Source organism: Bombus vosnesenskii, unplaced genomic scaffold (genome assembly GCF_011952255.1).
Source record: "Bombus vosnesenskii isolate JDL3184/JDL3185 unplaced genomic scaffold, Bvos_JDL3184-5_v1.1 scf7180000013267, whole genome shotgun sequence".
Lineage (NCBI taxonomy): Eukaryota > Metazoa > Arthropoda > Insecta > Hymenoptera > Apidae > Bombus > Bombus vosnesenskii.
The window spans coordinates 5,786,867-5,808,167 of NW_022882927.1; the positions used below are offsets into that span (position 1 = coordinate 5,786,867).

The following is a 21,301-nucleotide window of genomic DNA, read 5'->3' on the forward strand; positions in this document are numbered from 1 at the left end:
AGTATCACTAAATAATATGAACCTTACTGTGCTTGCATTTAATTAATTAATATATAAATACTATAACAAATATAATGTGCAAATTCAGGGTGATTTATAGATGTATGTTAGTATTTCAGAAAATGAATCTACATAATAAAATAAATAATGAAAATTATATGAACATTTGCTCTACGTATCTTGGTTTTTGAGTTCATATGACGTGTTTTACTTATTTTAATGTGTAGATTCGTCCCTTAAAGTATTGACACTTATCAGTCACTTTTTATAGTTACTGTTTGAATATTTTATATATTTTTGAACATTACGTGTATTTTGTACATTATTACATCTATAAATTTGTATAATATATGCATAAACATCTGTAGTCTAGTTGCAAAATTCTTTCAAATATCTTAGTCTGTTGAAATGATGTAACGAATTTTTTGAATCGTATTACAGACAAAATGGCGATAAATTATTATCTAACATTGCGTGGCCACCAAACAGATGCTAAGAAGGTTTATCCACAGAATACTAATTCCATCCGAATAATACAAAGCTACTTTGCCCCACTATTTAGAAAGTCTCTATACACCTTTCAAATATTTTCAAAAGAATGAGAGAACTTGAATCATACAGTTATGCAATAATGATGTTCACGTAAAAAACCATGCAATCCTTAGTTTCTCGATCGATAACACATTTCGTATTTTTCAGTCAAAAAATTCGTTATAAGTGCTTGCAATTCCATTTTACGAAACAATATTACGATATCAATAGATTAGAGTACACAAACTTACATTAATTTTTCAGACGAAACGCATAGAAAGAAACACCACATTTACGCAGGTAAAATTTTGCACCAAACTAAGCTAATTTCATCATCAAAACACATTTCATGTTACCAAATCTAAGAAGATTCCTTACAAATGCTTACAATTCCATTTTACAAAAAGATATTACGAAATTAATGAATTAGAATGTAAAACTTATAATAATTTCGATACGATACTTCCGCGCGTAAAATTTCGTATCAAAATGGTTTCGCGATTTAAAACGGTACGCCTGCGCAGTAGCTATACAGGCAGAAGCAAATGAACGCATGCGCGATACATTCTAAGGTAGTTTATGGTCAATGTGCGTCGAGTAGAGACCGTGGCTGCACTGCAGCAACACGGTAAACGTGGATTCGTTGAACTCTTTATGAATTTAATTCTGAGTATCAGTAATTTTCTCGTATGTCCGATCTGCGCGCAGTTTCGCAGATAAATGAGCTTGCAAGATAGCCTCTTCTCCGAGGACGTGGAGCACGACGTGACTCTATTTTCAAGGGACAAGAAACGGAAAAGGTAGGAGAGCCAAACGATCACATTTCCTGATGCAACGACGCGCCTTTAAAGGTTAGATCACACGGTCTTTTCACAACGTGTCTTCAAACATTTTTCACTTTCAATTTCTACGAACGTCTATGATACTACAACGTAAAGTTTTCTCCGAGGAATCATCGGTATTAAATCTCTTAAAGATATATCTCAACAATGTAAAAGTACTTGATGTTTGTCAATCACGCAAGAAAATGAGATAATATACGCTGTCATAAATAGAATCGATTTGATAGCCCGCAATTTTTATTGGCGATTTAGTTTAGAATGTTAGCAGAGACGCGTTATGTTAAATTTATTTGTATCCTTGACATACAATCTGAAATTCAAAGGCAATTAGAATTAACTTTATAACCTAAATGATTTAGGATACCATATAACTGTTGAAAAGTGTTCAATGTGTTTGTTATTGATGTGTTTTATGGCCTCTGTGCAGTATTTATAAATATCTTGCACTAAAGGTAAATGGTTGATATCGTTGTCTTCCAGACAACGTATATTGGTCTGTATTACTGCAAGTGATTAAAATATTCGGAAATTAAGGTATACATATACACAGGCTACTTTGACTTTGAAAAAATATAAATTTCATACTAAATACAAATTTGAACGCTGATTAATTTATTTGCGCTGTTAAGACAATCGTAAATATGCATTTTGACTATAAACCAATACTTCTTGTTTGCACTGAAGATCTTTACATCTAGCATTTACATCATTTACACTCCTGAACAAGAAAATAGCACAATGTGTAAATTCGTAAAACTTTATTCGATAATGAAGAAAAATAGAAAAATAATAAACTTCTTTTGAATGTAAACTTACAATATGAAATGCTCTCGGAGTATAAATACGTTTTTCTTACCCGTAAAATTAAAAAACTACAAGAATTCAATGAGTCAAACTGATAACACATACTACGAAAAAATGAAAATTTACTTCTATTTACTGAAAATAATACAATGTTAGTATTTTGTGGAGCCCCCTTTCTGTAAACCGTTCTTGCAAGCTCTCCCCAATAATTTTCAATTCAGAAGATCTTGCTGTCCGTTACAGAACGCCCATTTTTTTTTTATCAACAAAATATTTTATAACTATCTGTTGAACGACAGTACTATCTTACTGGAATATACAATTTTTATCAGTACTTGTTACTGCATGTGTTTGTATCTTCAGTTCAATATACCTTTAACTATTCATGCAACTTTATACAAAGACAATTTTCGTTTTTCTATGATAACCAATACCTGCCCATACCATGATGCTTCCTTAGCATCTTAGTTGTCGGCTGCTTGAAACTTTTTCTTCTGTCCATACATCGTGGTAATAATATTTACATCTAGCAGGGCCATGTGAAATTATTATGCTATCTTTTTGTTCATTCGAAGAAGTACAATGTTTACATCTAAGGATTACTAACATCGACTCAAAAAGCTTGTTTTACAAGATGTACATAAGAAAGACTGTATTTCCATACATATCTCACACATATTATCAAAGTTACAAAATGTGTTATCTTTTTGACTGCGAGTGTAACATTTCGATTCTTCAATTATTAATGATATAAAATCGAAATTCTTTCGTAAATTAACTTGATATAAATTAAGTAGTGTAAAAAAATGAAACGAGATCACAATCAATTGCCGCGTGATAAAAATATTCATAGATTTTCTTGTTTATAACTAATAGATTGTTCCATTACATTAGACCGTTTTTTCTTTTCTCAAATTCCCCGCGCATTTCAAACGTTTACGCGTTTTATTTTTCGCTGTACATTTATATTTTTAGCAAACTACATAGTGTTTTGAGAAACATAAAAGAACTGTGACGCATTGGCAGGTTGCCTGAAGAAAATAAGAATGCGTTTCATAGATATCAATAGTTCTAATTAACATTTCTGTTTTTAATTAACATCATATGGTTCCTTGCACTTGATTTAGAATATTGCAGTAAGATGGGAATACATAATAAGTTTTTAAGTTGCGGTTATTGGTTAATTAGCCCTCCGTAGATGGCGGAAGTTGCGTACGTCGTTAGATAACAAAAGAAAATTTCTACGAAACGTAAATTTTAATGGAACGTATTATCTCCATCAACGACAACGAAAATAATGTACCATACGGTTACACAAGATTAACTGTCACTACAAACACATATTATATAAGAATACCGTAATATGTACAGTTCTTCGATTATTCAATATGCAGTTCCAATATTTCATAAATATTTCATGGACCGTTCGTATTTAAACATATTCTATCCTTAAAACTTTTAAAATACAATTTGTAGATATTTTATCGATAAAAAATGTTTAATGTCATAATTACTTTGCTTAAGAAATAAGATAATAAAAAGGAAAGGAAAGGAAAGGAAAGAAGGCCCCGATCGTCCGCCATATTGAATAATTGTTTACGTTTAGATGACAAATAGGAAAATTTATTTCTTTTGGCGAAAATTTTGCTATAATTAAAAAAAAAGAACGCAAACTACTCGGAAGATTAACTAACTCTATAAAATTTTCAATATCTCTGAAGGTAGTAAATATTAGAAGCCCAATAACGGCGATGTAAGCGTCAAAAATATCATACGTGTGTTAACCCAAAAAATCCTCACCTCTTTCACTTACGTCATTTGCCACCTAAACTCGTTAATTATTGAAATCACGCGTCAGGGGGACAGATGGTCGATTTTGAATGGCACGAATAATTGTTAATCTATGGAGTGCAACCGGTCTCTCGTCGTATGTCGCTCACGTATACGCATGATTACGTGAACCACGCAACACTTACGAGTCGCACGGGACTCTGTTTCTTCTTTGTAGTTCAAGGCTCGTCGATTTAGTCGTCTCTGAAACGTAATTAACATAGATCTTACTCTTGGAACGACGATTCATCAACCGGATCAGACGATAGCGTGGAACGGTTGTTTTGTTCGGTCTGTTGCAGTCGATTTCTTTTTCTTCTCGGCTTTCATATCTGGCTATAAGAGAAAGAGAAGCGCAGAGAACCCCGATTTATCACGCTACATGGTTCGTTCCACCTGAACGGTTGGCATGTAATTTAACTATCGTGAAACGACGTTAAGGTGAGAATTTTATCTTGTTTTCCAGCATCCATATTGGTCTAGATAGTTTTATTTATCTACCGAGACTGAAATTGCCCTCCACTAGATCTTGAGAGTTCGTTTCCTATTTCCTACTTTTTGTGTATTGCTTGCGCCTGTTCTAATGCTCTCAATGCTTTCTAAAAACATCCGGTTACGACGTTACACATAATAAATTCCGCCTTTATCCGACCGTTTTATTCCGGTTGAACGTAATAGCCGGTTTCCATGAAATCTGATTATGTATGTGAAATGTAACACGGTTGTAACGGCGGTGATGTCGGCGTATAATGGAGAATTTGTATCGGAAAGTTGGCCAAAAGTCGATTTCAGAAATTTTGTTTCGCTTGCAAAATTTTCATTCACAAAAAGAATCGGATACATTACGAATAAATTATTAATGACCTTTTTCTTTGTACGTACGGCATTGAAGTACTTCGAAAGTTTACAGTTGAGTCATTCGATTGCTCTACGAAATAGCATAAAGATAAATTTGGAGAGCCTTAAGCAAATAGTATTAAATTAGGAGAATTATTCAGAGGAAGCATTTAGGCATGAAATATCTTATATAAAATCAGAGTTTAAATATAGATAGTTATGTAAGTTGCAAGGAGAAAATTTTCGAAATAAATGATGAAAGAATAATCAAGAAATTGTTTTTTACATGATCCATAATTTTAATATCGTAACAAGTAATCAGTGTTTAATTAAAAATCAAACAATATTGATGAAGTTAATCGATGTGGCTTGTATATGATCCGAGCGAAAATATTTTTAAAATAATATTTTCTTACTAAAAAGTTGTCCTACATCTTTGCCCAACTTTTTCATGCAAATACCCGTATTATGTGTCTGTGGAATGGCCGAAATGATACGTGATTATTCGGACCAAGGATGGCTCTAATTTTAAGAAAATCAGAGAAGGAGAAAGTGAAATGTTATGTAAAAGTTAGCCTGCCTGTGTTCATCTGACAGGATACGGGCAAAGTGGCCCGGGGCAAGGCGGTTACGTTCACCCGTCCTCAGTCCAGTCTCACTTTCAGCCGTGATCGTAACGCGTTCTTTTCACTTTTGCAGGGTACTCGTCTTTCCACCTGTAAACAACTATCGAAGATATATTATACACCAGCTGGTGCAGGACCGTTTTGCCGATCTGCATACATTCTCGATCGGCCAGGGTTCTGCCAGACGGACAGTCGTGTGTTACAAAAGTGACGTGATAAGGTATCGAAGTGCCTATTGTTATGATACATGTATTATATGTATAGTGACATTGCTTCGTTAAGTGACCGTTGCTATCCCCACCACTCCGATCTTGCTTCGTGAAGTAAGCCTTTGATGTTGCGTACAGTGCATCACAAAGGTCTTCGTTCGTCATCACCATCAAGTTCGAAGTATTGTAATCAAGATGTTAGATCCTACAATATTTTTGGTATCCAATTCTGTATTAATTGCAGTTAAATGTATATTTAAATAAATATCACAGTTCCTTACGTCTTTATTTAAAAAAGAAAAGAACTGAAGAAATACAAAATATATAAATGTATATACGTATGTCTATAGGTACGTTATAGCTCTCTATAGGTATCAATTGCAGTTTACTATCTTTTTAGCAGTAATGGAATTAAAGGTTTTGTAATTACTGGTATAACCGTTTTAAGATCTTCGTAATCTAAATATTTATGATTTCTTCAAGAAATACATTAGTATACTGAGCATAATGAGAATAAGTATAGATGATTCTGTAGCAAAGTTTATTTTTCATTTCCTTTGTGATTACAATTGTATCTATAGACTTTTACAACTGACTGTATATGATATAAACAAGCACGTACATGCCTCTCTCGATAACTAACTAGATACAATCCCGTGGTCATTTAGCAAAGTGCTATTACATTCAATCGTTTCAGTGATATATCACCTGAACAAATCACAAAGTGTAGGATTTCATTATTTCCTGTTGTGAATCATTTAATGATGCCCCTCCATCGATAACCTATCAATAAAGAAGACATTCTGATAACAATTATAGTTCAGCGATTTCTGTAATAATTGTGGATAAATATATAGTGTTTGTGTTAAATTGGAGAAAAAAATTGTTACTATATTTTAATAGTATATTTTATGAAGTGGATTTTATGTAAAAATGGATTAATTTTTAATAGATTTATTATAAAGTTAGTAAAAGTACTAAATTATAAACTCTCAATGTTTTTGTATCACGGAATACACCTATTTCTTCGCATAAGATGCAATATCATTTTAACGCGATTAATTTAAAAACGATTATATTAATGCTCGATTCCTTCGAAAGTAGAACTCGTTCTAGATTGAATCAGATTTACGCGAAATTCACAGACGATTCTAATACTGTTACGAAATGAGTTTACAAGAATGAAATTCTTACGACGTAGCAGCAGTAAACGAAAGTGAAACTGACCGGCTCAAGGTCGCGTGACGTAGTACTCAGACGCGTCAGAAAACTATTTAACCGACTTAAAAAAGAAGTATCAAACTAATTATAAAATAACAAGGTTATAATATTTTATTTTTCAATATTCAAGGGACCCAAAATTGAATGGTGAACAGTGTACAACAAGTTGTATAACGAAAGGTACTGGTACCTTGTTCGAGATGGGCATTGAAGGTCGACGATCGCCCTCCGCATCTCCAGAACGCGTACGAATTCAAAGACAAGGTAATTAAAAACTTATATTGAAAACTTCATATCTGAAAAAGATAGTGTAAAGTTAATTAAATTTGTCATTCGAACTTTTAGTAAAATCAACGCCAACGGTTGAAATCTATAGGCCGCCAGCTGTTAGGAGGGCCAGAAATGAACTTCAAACAAATATGGACCAAGTTCAAATACAAGCAGCTGCAGATTCATCTAGTGCAAAGTAAGAAATTGTAAAAATACTTCCGTCTATTTACTTTCTTATAATTCAAAGAATAAATTGTAAATATCTTTAACTGAATTTTATTAAGATCTTCTCGTCAGAGAAGGCCAGATCGCGCGGTTTATGTACCAAGACATCGTAGAAGTTTGGAAACAGAAGGGAGTCCTCAGCCAGTAGAATCTATTCGTGCGAGTCGTTCAGTTAAGGACAATCCGTCCTCTGCTTCTCATGGCCAATCAAAATCAAGTTTAGATATCAAAGAAACAGATTCTAGTTTACAACAAAGTATAGAATGTGAACAAAAGGAACTAAATACGTGTTTTGATGATAATCAAAGTAATGATGAACCTGAAATTAATATCTGTCTGCAAGAAGATCCAAAGGACCCGACTTCTTCTGTTATTCCAGAAGGACTTATGATGGAAACTAGTGATAAAATAACAACTAAGCAGTTAGATAATCTAAATGAAGATGTGCCAAATGATACAGACGGTACTACTGCTCCTGAAACTAAATGTGAGACAACTGATACATTTCATTCAGGAATTATTGAAGAGCAAGAAATCTCTAGTAATTCTAATGAAGATAACAATAACATAGACTCAGTTGAGACATGTATATATAGTGAAGTTAATGTTAATGAAGAAATAGACAGATCTGATAAATGTAATAACGATATTGTTGTAACTAATTCAAATGCAAATAACAAACAACATTCGGAAATTTCAAATAAGGACGAGATAACAAACCAAAAGAACACGCAAATGATGCGTCGAAATATGGTATCAAACGTGCTGATTATCTCAGATAGTGTACAGAAAGAACCACAACAACCTAATAAGGAAGTTATTCCTATTCCTACAGCACTACCAGAGAAGAAAGTAAAAAAGGTTGTGCGGCAGAAAAGTAAACCTGCACCTCCACCTTCTCCACCAATTAAAAAGATTAATAGGGATGAATGTGACTGGGACAGTTTATTCGACGATAATGGTGATTGTCTAGATCCAACTCTTATCGAGGAGGCAAGTATTTATGAATTTACCATTCACCAACATAAAACGACAAAACTATGTACTTTTTTAATGTTAATTACTTTTATTTCAGTTAACAGCGGCTGTTGGTAATGTTGTGATAGAACAACCGAAAAGCGATTACAAACCGTACACTAAACACATCGAGGTATCTAGCGACGAATTTGCTCATGTTGTTGAAATTTACAATTTTCCATCAGAATTTAAAACCAGCGATTTAGCAGCTGTTTTTAGTCCTTTTAAGAATGGTGGGTTTGAACTAAAGTGGGTAGATGACACACACTGTCTTGGAGTCTTCAGTAGTCCTCTTGTTGGTAATTAGAAACGAGTCAAAATTACACCGACATTATCAGTAACAAGTGCTCACCCGTTAAATCGGTTTTAGCTGCTGAAGTATTGGCTTCGGACCATCCATTTGTTAAAACACGACCCTTGAGCGAGGCCACAGCCTTGAGTAAAACAAAAGCAAAAAGGAGCGCGGAATTTTTACAGCCGTACAGAAGTCGTCCAGAAACTTGCGCGGCATTAGCTAGACGACTGGTTACGGGTGCTTTAGGTGTAAAATTAGCTACTGCTAGGCAGGAACGCGAACATGAGAAAAATGTATTACGTGAGGCTAAAGGTAAGTATTATTTACACAAAACACTTCTCACAGTTTGAAGCTTAAAAAAGCTTTAAAAAAGCAGAAATAAGTTGTTTTTTCTTTGTTTCTAGAAAAACGTAGATTAGCCAACAAACAGCGAGAAGATGCCTGGGAAGGCATTATACCTGAAAAGTAGCATTATTTGTTGGAAATATAATGTTCATACATTGAGAATTATTTACATCATTATGTAAGTGTTTTATGGCATTTACATGAATTTGTGCCTTACTCATCTATTCTCATTTTTGACAAACTCATTTTTGTCGAACTGATTTGGCGATTGGTTTTGGGAACACGGGAAATTGCTTGCCAATAGATGAGTGTGGCATGACAAAAGTATCAATTAACGGATATACTTGTTTAGGACTGGTAAAATGAACTTTCCAGTGCTTGTTTATTTTCTACATATTATGCATATCATAATATTCAGACCAGTTGAATGAGCGTGCCTGTTGTACTATTTTCTAATGGAAGGGTATTAAAGCATTTTAACTAAACATCTAGATGAGGACGATTTACAGCCTTGACATATTAGGAAACTATATAAAAAAGAACATAGATGTAGAAGCGTTTTATGATATACATATACAGTTATTCTTACCTCGACAGTTGCCTCTTTGTTATAAATTTATATATACACGATAAACAATGCTGTGTTGTGCAATTGTAATACAAGACAATAAGTTAGAATGATATAAACCGAGGATATCCTTTTACACAAGCACGTGTGCGTGGACATACATCGATATGCTACAATGACATGTAATCACAACGTGTCTTCACAGAGTTATGATTTTAGGGTAATGAATTTTACTGAAATATGAAGTGGCATTTTATTATTATATGCAATGTAAGATTATTGCAGTTACGAATTATGCCACTTATTATATTACATATACATATATAAATCTGTTACATGAATGTTAAAGATTTGACGCACAATCACAATATATCAACAGGAATTACAGATTTACTAAGAGAAAAAAATGAATTTGACACAGATTGTATTTTTATATACAATTGTTACCAACAGAGAAATAAAGATATGTATTGCCAAATCCTAGTCAATGTATGCAAGGAATATGTTATCTATATTGTATATTATATTGCAGAATTTTGTCAAAAATTGACAAGAGGATTAAAAGAAAAAGGGAATAAAAATATTTTATATATCATTCTTTTGTATATATTTTCAATCCTGGTAGAACCTAGTTACATTTTAATCTAATGACAAATTCAGAAGTTAAAAATTTACAATGATGAAACGATACTAGTATAAAGTAGTACGTTCGTTTAAAAATGGCAGTATTTTTTACTGTACATATGTACAGTGATAAAAAATATATGTATAATTGAAAAAGTTATACGACTTGTCAATGAGATGTATCGTTCAATCATCCATCTTTCTAGCAATATTGAAATATTATACATGTTTTGGACAAATACGAATTGCTTGTTTTACCATTTCCCTCCTTTCTTTTTCTTTTTTTGTTGAACCTTACGTTGCTGTTGTCGTGGACCGGAACTTTCTACCGCTGGACTATGTCGAGGGTTGGGAGAAGGTTTCGCATTTGTAGGCATCTTAGTAATATCACTGTAACGATAAGTGATAATAAAAGTTATTAATTGTATGTATAAATTAAATAATAAATGTGTGAATTAATACATACTACATATCACTAGCTACAGCTGCAGCACCTTGTGTGCCCTTCATCGCAGCATCTCGATTTCTCCTATCTCGTTTCTTCCTAAATCCACTACGTTCGTGTCTGGGTAACCATCGTTCAGGATCAGGTGGAACATTTGGATCATAGTTCTTAGGTAACTTTCCTTTGCGTTTACGTTTTTTCTTTTTCTTTTGTGTTATATCGACAACGGGTTTGCTACACAATAGAGTTATAATTATTAATTTTATTGAGAATTTTATTATCGAGACTATATTAAGAGAATAATACTTACCCAGGAGATGGTTCTATCTTCTTCTTGGTCATTTTGGTACCAATTACCCAGTTACTGTTCTCCAAAGCATCAACGTCGATCGTTTCAGAAAGGTCATGTAACGGTGGCAGACGTTTTGATAGCAATTGTGCCTTTTCTGGACGAAATTGCACATAAGCTACCACCAATTGCGCTAATGTCTTAGTATCGCAAGGCGCAGCATCTACCATTTCTTGTAAAATATCAGCTGCCATTTTAATTTCTCCTCCGCGTAGATAAAAATCAGCGGCTTGTCGCCATAATTCTCCTAAATTAGCAGTAGCATCCTAAAATTGAATATCAAAGGTTATACTAAATCGAGTTGAAAAAGAAAGAAATTAGATTAAATGCACCTACCTTATTTTTCTTGTAATAGTTAACTGCATTTTTTAGAGCATCTGATGCTTTTTCACGATTATTATTAGCCATATGAAGAGTTACAAGTGCGCTGACTATGCCAGGTAATGATCTGTCTCTTTCACTCAGATTTTCAAGAATATCAATTGCCTCTTGTCTTTCATCCTGACTCAATAAGAGTTGCACACAAACCAGTTTCATTTGCAATTCTTTATCTCCAACTGCATACTGTATTAATAACTTTGCTGCTTCCTTTGCTTTACCCTCTTTACCAAGTTGTACTGCCTTAACAAACATTGCATCCACAGCCAGTGCAGGATGATCCTTAGCTAGTTTATTGCAAAGTTGCTGACACTGGTCTGCCTGCAAGGACATAAGTTATAGAATAATGATATGTGAACAATGATCAATAAAACAGTGTATTACTAATTGAGTTTATACCTGATCAGTGTATAAAGCTAACAAGCACTGATTGTATGCAATGTTCCGTCTCTGTCTAGAAGTTAATTTATGTTCTAAGCTATCATGAGTAGCGCTTTTCATTCTTTTTTTACTATCAAATACGTTTTGATCTTTATTAAGGCACACAAGGTTATTGCTTGCAACTGCTACTAGAGCTATGTCATCTGGTTTTGCTTTCAAAGCAGAAATGTACAATGCTTGAGCTTCTTTCTCGCGACCCTGAAGCTGAAGACAATATCCAAGTTGAACTCTAATAATTCCTAATTCATCTTCTATTTCTTCTTCAGCAACTCCATCTTCCTCTAAATTTTCTTTACACTTTTTCTCAGCTGCTCTAAGCTTTTTTTCTGCCTCAATCAAGATGGCTTTATCACCTTTGCTACCTTGTGCAATTAAACCACAAGCTGTATTATATATTAATTCATATGTATCTTCGCGTAATGCAGGAACTTCTAAGTTCTGTTAAAAAAAATATAAATTACAATAAATATAAATTAACATATACTTAAATAACATTAACTGTTAAGGACTTACAGAATCCTCAATTGCTAAATTTACAACCACTGCTGCAAGATTAGCTTCCCTTTCATCTTCATATTCATCGTGAGAATTTTTTATAATGTCTCTGTACACAGAGAAACATTCTTCATATTTTTCTAGCCTATACAGTATCTGAGCCTTCAGTTCCTTGAGTTTCAATGAAGGATTTGAAACATTTTCTACTACCTTCAAAGCGTCCTGCACTTGATTCAATCTATATAAACAATATGCTTTCTCGAAATCTAAATTGCTAAAAAATATTTATTTGTTATTAGAATTGTACGAAGTGAATATTAATTAAAATAGAAAAGTTTTAACACTAATATATAATAAATGAATGACATACCCTGATAGTTTTGGATTCTTAGTAATAAACTGGAGTGCATCATTGAATTTAGATAATTGAATATAGCAAATAACTTTACAATGGAAAGCTGCTTCTTCATCCTGGGAAATACCTAAAACTGAAAAATTTTCTATTGTTGAGAATATGTTGTTCTTCGTAAATGGGACACAGGTTATGTTGATAGTAAACTCGTAGAATTGAAAGCAATTTGTAAGATCACGAAAACTCACTCTTATTAGCAATTTTTATTGCCCGCTCGTATTCACCATTTTGCCCTAATTTATTTAATTCTCCGTATAATAGAGGAAAATTGTTTTCCTTTGTGGCCATGTTGCTCACTTTGCGGTCATGTCCAACGTGGAACTAATTTATGACTACCGAATACAGCATAATGTTCCAAGAACAATTTTAATAAAAGTTATTGCTTATAAAGTATAGTTTATGTACCTATTTGAAAGAATTAGACATTGTTTAGAATATTTGATAGTAATTAAACAATGTATAGCAAACAAATTTAATTAAATTAAATTTATTTATTAATACTACTCAAATTTTTTTTTAAAGCATTCAAAGATTAGGTAATTACAATATTTAATTTCAGTTGAAGTAATATAATAATACTTGTGTATAATCTAACTGAAGATAATACCACTTTGATATTAGTCTTAAAATTATACTAGAAACGCAATAAAAAAGTTTTATTTGTCGGAAGTGAGAAATAAAACTTTGTAAGAACAAAGGAATAAAAAAGAATGAGTTAAATTTCCATGTTACTCAAATGCTTATTCATTTCATTAAAATTATATATATACACATACGTTAGAATTATGTACAATTTACAATTTTCAGTTCAGCATATACATACATAGCATAGAACTAACACCATAAACGTAATATAAAATAGATTTTATGTCTTATAGAAATTTGTGTTGTTATCATATTATATGTTCTGCAATACCAAAGCTGGTAATACCTACTTTAAATGGTAATCAGAATGTTTTTTACGCCCTCTGCGAATTATTGCGGTGAACAAAGGAATTATACACTTATTTATACTTCAATAAAATATCGATATTTAAGTTATCGATACAAATTTAAATTTCAATGGCTCATCAAATTTAAAACATTGCATGAGAATTATTCTGCTTTTTATTACAATTGCAATTTAAATTCAAACTACCATTCATTGTAACTATTTTCATAATTAACAAAATGATTTATATTCTAACATAAATTTTAAAATGGAAGTAGATAATTACAGTAGATAAATAACACTTGGAGACACGAGGACAAGATGGTGAAACAACTTGTATTTTGACTATGCGAACAAAGATTTAAGTGTCAAATAATGATATGTACATTATTATAATTTATTAATTTAAATCTATAAATATTTTGTGCAAAATAAATTACGAAATGCATCGAGTTGCAAATTAAACCATTTCATTTCAGCAGTTTGATTTTTAGTTAGAATATGTATAAACTCCTGATCTCCAGAAAACACTGTATCAAGTTACTAGCTTGCTTACATTCGTTGCCACCAGCTAAAATGACAATGAGTAAAGATTATTAAATTACTCTTTTTAAATGGCAAATAATTTACAAAAAATTTTGTTTAATATTTAAAATAAAGTCAGATTTCTTAGTAACAATTTTTTATTTACCGATGTTTTTGCATTTATTGACCATTTCATCAGCCATTAGCGCGTCAGCTCCATAGGTTATTAACTGTCTCTTGGCAATGTTTACCCAAAGGCGTCCATTCTCTTCTACCTGTGTTATGGAAATAAAAATGTTTTTTCTTTACTTCTTTCCATATGCGGGATGTTATAAGAAAAGAATTTAACACATCAGTTATAATTCACAGAAAAGAGTAAGAGATGCCTTATCAACATACAAATCATAAAATCAATACTTTCGATGTTAGGTTAATTTTGTACTCATAACCTATTCTAATTAATGTGAAACGATCTAAATCGAACTTTTCATAAAAGTTTGATAGAACGAGAATGTCTAATAGGATTTCTTCTTATGACAAAGTTTAAACACTTTTTTCCCATTTGCACCGATAAACGATATAGTCAACTATCGACGATGAATAATACAGTTATATAAAATGCGTATCTCGTGTAATACGAAATATGGGAAAATATTTGAAAAAGTGTTCTTGTATTGATATGTTCTTCACCTTTTTCTGCTCTTCATCGAAACGATTGATTTTAGAAAGTATGTTGATAGACATTATAGGTTTACAAAATCGCGGAACTTGTTTCATTTATGTAATTTAATTCAAAGAATACTTTGTATGATATGACTTAAATAATTTCGTTACTTACGATTCCCTTTTTCCTCAGCATACAGTACGTGTAACAACCAAGTCTCTCGTCTGCCTTAGATATAATGCCTTCCTTAGCACCCTGTATTAATTCTGAAGTTTGATTAATATTGACTAAGGTTTTCCATTGTTTGCAATTTATTTCGTTGTTTGCTACTTACTTGGATCGATACTAGTCTCTGTGATACAAGATGCCCTGAAACGTTCCACCTTGGCTTTTATGCTATTTGAAAATGCCTGGAAATATTACAACACGTTATAAAGACTTTAAAATATAAATAAATATTGAGTGAAATGTTGTTAATAGTTTAACTATAAATGATTCGAGCTTGCAGGTTGTAAATATACAATCAGAATATAAATAAACTTTTTCGATATTATAGTTAACTTTTTAATTGTAGTATGCGAGAATCCGGAAGTATCTCGTAATTCGAGATATTTTCACATACTAAGAGCATCAAAGAGAAGAAATTTTAAGATCGAATTATTATATTTCTCTTATTTTAGATATTAAAAGAGTCCTGGTTTTACAATCAATGAATTCTTTCTTATATATCGTTTTAATCATAAAATAACAAGCCACGAAATTATCGTTTTATTCGATTAAAAATAATGAGATTATATTATCCATCTATGACGATATTTACAATGAATTTCCAACACCGAAATATTTACGAATTATAATACTCGAGACAAAAATATAAGAATTTAAAACATTGATACATATCATATATGAAAGAAACAGTCCTATTAAACAAATTAGATGATTGCAATCAAGTAATGTCGAAATTTACCAAAGTCCCGACGAAGCAGAAGGCAAAGACAATAGCGAGGATCTTCATCTTCCTTACTGAGTTGTCGAGGAGCTCGGGTAAGAAAGATCTATATTGAATGTTCACTAAGAACTAAGTACGCGTTAAATGTTGCTCGAGTTTTTATAGTTATAGGTACAATCATTAATAATAACACGTCCCGTAATTTCTCCCTCCATTGTGTACGGGCAAACGATACTGTATTTTCTGGATGGAAGCTCGCCGAAACTGAAGCTCAGATTGGACTCGGATGTGGCACAGCTTGGGCTCGTTGTGACCGCTTTATAAAGAGCTTTAAACGTTAACCAGATCCTAAAGACTCTATAAAATCGCACAGTGAAATTCCTTCCGCCTTGATATCCGTGAGACAACTCTAATGCAATGACGAAACATTCTTTTTTCTTTAATATTTCATTAATGAAAATGAGATCAAATAACATATGGTTTTAAAATTCAGTTATGTTGATTTTGCTTATGAATTTCCCTTTTTCGATTGCTGGTCGGTTGGTCGGTTGGTTCTAACTGTTAGAACATTGTCCTATGATTTTTAGGGCGTTTCAAGAATAATATAAATAGACACGAACATAATACATCATAGAATACTAATCCTTTCTTCTTCTCTTTCTTTGTCTTGTGTCATCATCTTTAATTTTCTTTTTATTTATTGTTCATCGTCATATCCGCTGGTAAGATATTCGTGACTACAGTTACATGTATTGTATAAATTTATAAATGTTAAAATTTATAAATATTTACATGCTTAATTTGCATCTATATTCTACTAGTTAGAAATGATTATATATTGTCGAATATCTTTAAGTTGCACCTTGTGTCCTTGAATTTGGTGCAGTGTAGAGCAAATATAGCAAAGTAAATGTCCGATGGTGTTGTTGGTGTTGCAGTATTCACAGGGCACCGGATTCTGTTTTCTGATAAGATGAGAATGTGTGATGTTGGAGCGACTTATCCTGAGCTTGATTATTCTTGTGAAAGACATAGCCGGACTTATTTCATATGCGTTTTTCCAAGCCTGCTCCGTGGTCATAATTTCGTATATCCATACACACCTAGTACAAGTACACACCTAGTAAGTACAAAATCCTTCTGAATTTGTTAACGAGCTATCTCCACTATTCCACGAAACTAATCGCTCGAAACAATTCCCGGTGTTATCTATGATTTGTACCAACGGGACGATAACGCAATTATTAATGAACTGCCGAAACAAAAAACGTACTTTTGCTTTTATACTTTTTATTTCATTGTTATAACATAATTTCAGTTGGATTGTTCAAATTTTTACGAACAAAATGATGCTGATCATGACTATATAAAATATATCTATCGATATATCCTAACGTATGTACTTTCATTGTAATATTGAAATTAAAATTAAAATTTTGCATTTTTTACATTATTGTATTTTGTTTCATATAAGTCGTATGCTTTACGTTTCTAATACAAATGTTAAAATATTTTGTATGCTATAATCATAATTATGTAGTATATGTACATACGTGACATACGCCATCAAAGCGCATGCGCAGAAAGAGTTGTTATATACCTGTTCGTAGTACATAAAATCGTAGACACCTTATTCATTAGAACTTAGCAGTTTAGTAATATGTAGAAGTCTCTTATAGGAGCTCTTGTTCTTCATGAAACACCCTACCAAGTTACTAGCTTTCTTACATTCGTTGGCACCAGCTGAAATAACCATAAATAGGAATCATTAAATTATACTTTTCAAGTGTACTAAAAATTTTATTTAATAATTAAAATGAAGAATTAAACTTTTTGCTTATTATTAACAAGTTAAATTTTTTCATGAGTGTTTAAATGGAAAGCAATTTGTTAAAAATTTTATATAATATTTAAAATACAGACGGATTTTGTAATAACAATTTTTTACTCACTGATGTTTTGACATTTTTTGACAAGTTTACTAGCTGTATGCCAGGGGCTTCCCCAGACTATCAGCTGGTGTCTGGCAACATTATTTTTTATCCAGAGGTTTCCATTCTCCTCTACCTGTATTGCAGAAATAAAAATAATATTTTTTTCACTTTCTTCTCTATAAGAGAACTTAAGACTTCATTTATAATTTATAAAGGAGAGTAAAAGATGCCTTATCAACATAGAAACCCTGGAATCAATTTTTTCGATATTAGTTTAATTTTTGTATTCATAACCTTTTCTAATTAATGTAAAAGAATGTAAATCGAACTCTTTATAAAAAATGGATAGGGCGAGAATGTCTAATGGGATTTCTTTCTGTGACAATATTTAAATACTTTTCTCTATTTATATTGATAAACAAAATAGTCAACTAACGATAAAGAATGTACTTATATAAAATGTGTATCTTATGTAAGACGAAATATGAAACAAAATTTGAAGAAATATTTTTGTATTGATATAAACGGAAAAAACATCGAACATCTGTCATAGATATTTTCTTCATCACTTCCACTGACCTCGATCTTCATACATGTTACCGAGACCTGTGTGATCTTCAAAAGGCTTTAGCTGTCGCGTTGTCTTTTAAAAAGCTATTTGCGCTTCGTGTGAAAAGGGAATACAAATGCTAAGTCTATAATTGTCTTTTTTCATATGAACTAGGGTTCAATAAAAATGTTCAAACCTAACCCCAATCTATTTATGATAATGTACTTACAATAAAATATTTATAGGTATTCCCGTAGTTTACGCGCGCTTTCTTGAATTTTTCCCACGTTGAAATTTAGAGCACTGAGCAGAAGTCACATCGCGTTTTCTGGTGAAGTTTGGAATACTTTTCGGGATTACTCCTGTGTTTTTTTCGTTCGCAATTCCTGGGATTTTGTGCGTTTCTTTCTCTGACATGGAGGAGGTTTGGGTAGTAATTTAAATTGCGCAGCAGACAATGAACAAACTAACCCAAACCTAACCCAAAAACAAAACGATAAGTGTGGGAGTATCTGTATACAACACACATGTATATACTACGTGTTGACTTGTTAAATGTGTACTTAGCGTCGAAAAGGTACGTTTTACTTATAAAAGTTATTTTATTAATGTGTTTTTAAAAAACAACAAGCGGCGGCTAAAGCTTTATAAACGTTAACCAGGAGGATAACTTTCATAACTTATGTGAAGTTCAAGGTCACTGGAGGTTAGTCCCCTAAACAGAAGTTTTACCTCTTTTTTTTTATATAATTTAATTTAAAGAATATTTTGTATAATTTGATTGAAATAATTCCGTTACTTACGATACCCATCTTCCTCAGAATACAGTAGGTGAAACAGCCAAGTCTCCCGTCGTTCATAGGTATAGTTTGTCTCTTCACGTCTTCTATTAACTCTGAAAACCGAATAATATTGACTAAGGCTTTCCATTCATTTTAGTTAAAATTTATTTTGTTGTTTGCTACTTACGTAGATTAATGCTAGTTTCTATGGCGCAAGATGTCCTAAATCGTGCCAATTGGGCTTTTTTGAGATCTGAGAGAGCCTGAAAATATTAGGATATATCATAAAGGCTCTAAAATATAAATAAATATTTGGTGAAATGTTATTAATAGTCTGTTTAAATGATTAGAGTTTGCAGCTTGTAAACATATAATTCGAATATGAATAACTTTTCTCGATAAGATAGTTAACTTTTTAGTCGAGAGAACCCGAAAATTTCCGACCGAGAATTTTTCTCGGGATCAAGTCGAATTCCTGATACTTTCGAGTTTTCACACGTCTCTACTTTTTAGAGTTATTAGATCCTTTCAGAAAATCAAAGAGAAGAAATTTTATGATCGAATTGTTATATTTCTCTTATTTTAGATATTAAAAGAGTCCTGGTTTTACAATCGATGAATTGTTTTTTACACATCGTTTTAATCATAAAATAACAAGCCACGAAATTATCGTTCAATTCGATTAAAAATAGTGAGATTATATTATCTATTTTACGACGATATTTGCAATGAATTTCCAACACCGAAATAATTATGAATTATAATACTCGAAATTTAATTTTTTCAGAAAGTAATTCAATTGTACGATTAAAATTAATAAGATTACTATGCAACGATTACGGCAAAAATATAAGAATTTAAAACATTGATACAGATTATATATGAAAGAAAGAAACAGTCTATTAAAAAGATTAGATGATTGCAACCAAGACGATGACAGAAGGAACGAGAAGAGTAAAAAATGTCAAAATTTACCAATGCTCCGACTAAGCAGAAGGCAAAGACGACAACGAGAGTCTTCATCTTTCTTTTGAAGTTGCCGTAGAGCTCGTGTAAGAAAGATGTATATTGAATGTTCACTAAGAACTAAGTACGCATTATATGTTGCTTGAGTTTTTATAGTTATAGGTACAATCATTAATAATGACACGTCCTATAATTTCTCCCTCCATTGTGTGCCCGCAAGCGGTACTGTATTTTTCGGATGGAAGTATACCGATATTTCGCCTCTTGCCAGCTATCAGAATACATGTGCTAGAAAAGAGAACGGTTGTTAACATCTAAAGAAGAACAAAAATATATCTAGATAATTTATTCCGTTTTTAGAAGCATTTGAGTAGCCTCATAAAAGAGTAGCTTCTCTTAGATAAAGGGATGATGTGAACAAAGCTGAATTTTATTTAAATAATTGTTTGCTTCTTCATACTTGTAATTTTAGATTTTACAAGCTTGCTGTATAAGTTGATCTTGATGAGCACGATCGGCAGAGCCTGCATAATAATTTCTTGCACAATACACTTTCCTGAATTTCATCGCACTCACTGTCATTGTCGCTTTCATTGTCTGGCATACGGTTTTTATTCTCTATCCGAAGTGAAGATCCTAAGATCACGGTGAAGAATCGCTATGTAGAATGATCGCTGGTGGCTTTATTTACTAAATTTTACGTCTTAATTAATTAAATATTTAATTTACATACATTTTAATTTACGTACATTTAAATTACAATATTTAATGAAAATTCAAGTAAGCGAATAATCAAAGTATAGATAGTATACTTTCATAATTCTCATGGCTATAGCAAATACGAGTCTATGATCTTATAAATTAACACGAAAGGAAGGCCAGAGTTAGAGTGCCAAAAGAGAATATCTCAAATTGATTCAATTCTTAATACACTGACGTATAATGAAACTGCAAATTGAATAGCTCTTTTTGTTATGCGGCATTAACTCGTAACCGATAAGGATGAATGAAACTATGCACTGGAATAATACTGAAAAAATTTTTTCTATTTTGTTCTAGGATGATAATAGTATATTATTTTTATGCAAGTGGATTCATGGGAAGAACCGATAGGGAGAGTTTGAGGTAATTTCTCGAGATTCAGCCATTGCACAGGAGAAATGACAAATGTAATTGTACAATATAAACGATTTCATCTTGTGGAATTGGAAAAGGCAGAAATTACATTTACCATCC

The 21,301-nt window shown here is 32.1% G+C and overlaps 5 protein-coding genes across 11 annotated transcripts; 2 read left to right on the plus strand and 3 right to left on the minus strand.

Annotated features, from left to right (window-relative positions):
* Positions 1-1,108: 1,108 nt before the first annotated feature.
* LOC117230760 (R3H and coiled-coil domain-containing protein 1) lies at positions 1,109-10,103 on the plus strand. Of its 6 annotated transcripts, none has more exons than XM_033488513.1 (9): positions 1,193-1,331; positions 4,186-4,448; positions 5,544-5,690; positions 7,031-7,164; positions 7,246-7,366; positions 7,455-8,388; positions 8,471-8,711; positions 8,783-9,019; positions 9,112-10,103. In XM_033488513.1, exons 4-9 carry the CDS (start codon positions 7,101-7,103, stop codon positions 9,174-9,176), a joined length of 1,662 nt encoding a protein of 553 aa, XP_033344404.1. In that variant the 5' UTR covers positions 1,193-1,331; positions 4,186-4,448; positions 5,544-5,690; positions 7,031-7,100; the 3' UTR covers positions 9,177-10,103. The 6 variants fall into 6 exon arrangements, with proteins under 6 accessions (XP_033344402.1, XP_033344403.1, XP_033344404.1 ...); XM_033488514.1 differs by having other exon boundaries at positions 1,194-1,331; positions 4,310-4,448; XM_033488511.1 differs by lacking the exon at positions 4,186-4,448 and having other exon boundaries at positions 1,109-1,331.
* A 107-nt stretch (positions 10,104-10,210) lies between these two features.
* Positions 10,211-13,113, minus strand: LOC117230759 (signal recognition particle subunit SRP72). Its single transcript, XM_033488510.1, has 8 exons — positions 12,953-13,113; positions 12,723-12,840; positions 12,371-12,626; positions 11,816-12,295; positions 11,375-11,737; positions 11,000-11,304; positions 10,711-10,923; positions 10,211-10,634 (listed from the first exon to the last, which is right to left on the minus strand). The coding sequence occupies exons 1-8, from the start codon at positions 13,050-13,052 to the stop codon at positions 10,499-10,501; spliced, it is 1,971 nt and encodes a 656-aa protein (XP_033344401.1). The 5' UTR covers positions 13,053-13,113; the 3' UTR covers positions 10,211-10,498.
* Positions 13,114-14,012: 899 nt separating this feature from the next.
* LOC117230763 (general odorant-binding protein 56h-like) lies at positions 14,013-16,046 on the minus strand. The gene is made up of 5 exons (XM_033488520.1): positions 15,852-16,046; positions 15,219-15,294; positions 15,059-15,150; positions 14,387-14,495; positions 14,013-14,266 (listed from the first exon to the last, which is right to left on the minus strand). Exons 1-5 carry the CDS (start codon positions 15,897-15,899, stop codon positions 14,190-14,192), a joined length of 402 nt encoding a protein of 133 aa, XP_033344411.1. The 5' UTR covers positions 15,900-16,046; the 3' UTR covers positions 14,013-14,189.
* On the plus strand, positions 15,401-16,174 carry LOC117230764. The gene is made up of 2 exons (XM_033488521.1): positions 15,401-15,928; positions 16,005-16,174. Exons 1-2 carry the CDS (start codon positions 15,790-15,792, stop codon positions 16,172-16,174), a joined length of 309 nt encoding a protein of 102 aa, XP_033344412.1. The 5' UTR covers positions 15,401-15,789.
* A 511-nt stretch (positions 16,175-16,685) lies between these two features.
* Positions 16,686-20,122, minus strand: LOC117230762. 2 transcript variants are annotated; one of them, XM_033488519.1, is made up of 6 exons: positions 20,075-20,122; positions 19,287-19,362; positions 19,121-19,212; positions 17,786-17,900; positions 17,434-17,576; positions 16,686-16,936 (listed from the first exon to the last, which is right to left on the minus strand). In XM_033488519.1, the coding sequence occupies exons 1-5, from the start codon at positions 20,120-20,122 to the stop codon at positions 17,464-17,466; spliced, it is 444 nt and encodes a 147-aa protein (XP_033344410.1). In that variant the 3' UTR covers positions 16,686-16,936; positions 17,434-17,463. The 2 variants fall into 2 exon arrangements, with proteins under 2 accessions (XP_033344410.1, XP_033344409.1); XM_033488518.1 differs by lacking the exon at positions 16,686-16,936 and having other exon boundaries at positions 17,104-17,576.
* Between the last annotated feature and the right edge of the window lie 1,179 nt (positions 20,123-21,301).

Excerpts from the sequence above, each read along its gene's own strand:
- LOC117230760 (XM_033488511.1), top strand. The coding sequence starts at position 1,252 with ATGAGCTTGCAAGATAGCCTCTTCTCCGAGGACGTGGAGCACGACGTG. Across the intron at positions 5,691-7,030 it reads TACAAAAGTGACGTGATAAG|GGACCCAAAATTGAATGGTG; the intron begins GTATCGAAGTGC and ends TCAATATTCAAG. Across the intron at positions 9,020-9,111 it reads TGTATTACGTGAGGCTAAAG|AAAAACGTAGATTAGCCAAC; the intron begins GTAAGTATTATT and ends CTTTGTTTCTAG.
- LOC117230759 (XM_033488510.1), bottom strand. The coding sequence starts at position 13,052 with ATGGCCACAAAGGAAAACAATTTTCCTCTATTATACGGAGAATTAAAT. Across the intron at positions 10,924-10,999 it reads AAGATAGAACCATCTCCTGG|CAAACCCGTTGTCGATATAA; the intron begins GTAAGTATTATT and ends TCTATTGTGTAG. Across the intron at positions 10,635-10,710 it reads GCTGTAGCTAGTGATATGTA|TGATATTACTAAGATGCCTA; the intron begins GTATGTATTAAT and ends TTATCGTTACAG.
- LOC117230764 (XM_033488521.1), top strand. The coding sequence starts at position 15,790 with ATGAAAGAAACAGTCCTATTAAACAAATTAGATGATTGCAATCAAGTA. Across the intron at positions 15,929-16,004 it reads TGAGTTGTCGAGGAGCTCGG|GTACAATCATTAATAATAAC; the intron begins GTAAGAAAGATC and ends TTATAGTTATAG.
- LOC117230763 (XM_033488520.1), bottom strand. The coding sequence starts at position 15,899 with ATGAAGATCCTCGCTATTGTCTTTGCCTTCTGCTTCGTCGGGACTTTG. Across the intron at positions 15,295-15,851 it reads TCTGCTTCGTCGGGACTTTG|GCATTTTCAAATAGCATAAA; the intron begins GTAAATTTCGAC and ends TAATATTTCCAG. Across the intron at positions 14,267-14,386 it reads CAATAAATGCAAAAACATCG|CTGGTGGCAACGAATGTAAG; the intron begins GTAAATAAAAAA and ends TTGTCATTTTAG.
- LOC117230762 (XM_033488519.1), bottom strand. The coding sequence starts at position 20,122 with ATGAAGACTCTCGTTGTCGTCTTTGCCTTCTGCTTAGTCGGAGCATTG. Across the intron at positions 19,363-20,074 it reads TCTGCTTAGTCGGAGCATTG|GCTCTCTCAGATCTCAAAAA; the intron begins GTAAATTTTGAC and ends TAATATTTTCAG. Across the intron at positions 17,901-19,120 it reads TTCTGAGGAAGATGGGTATC|GTAGAGGAGAATGGAAACCT; the intron begins GTAAGTAACGGA and ends TCTGCAATACAG.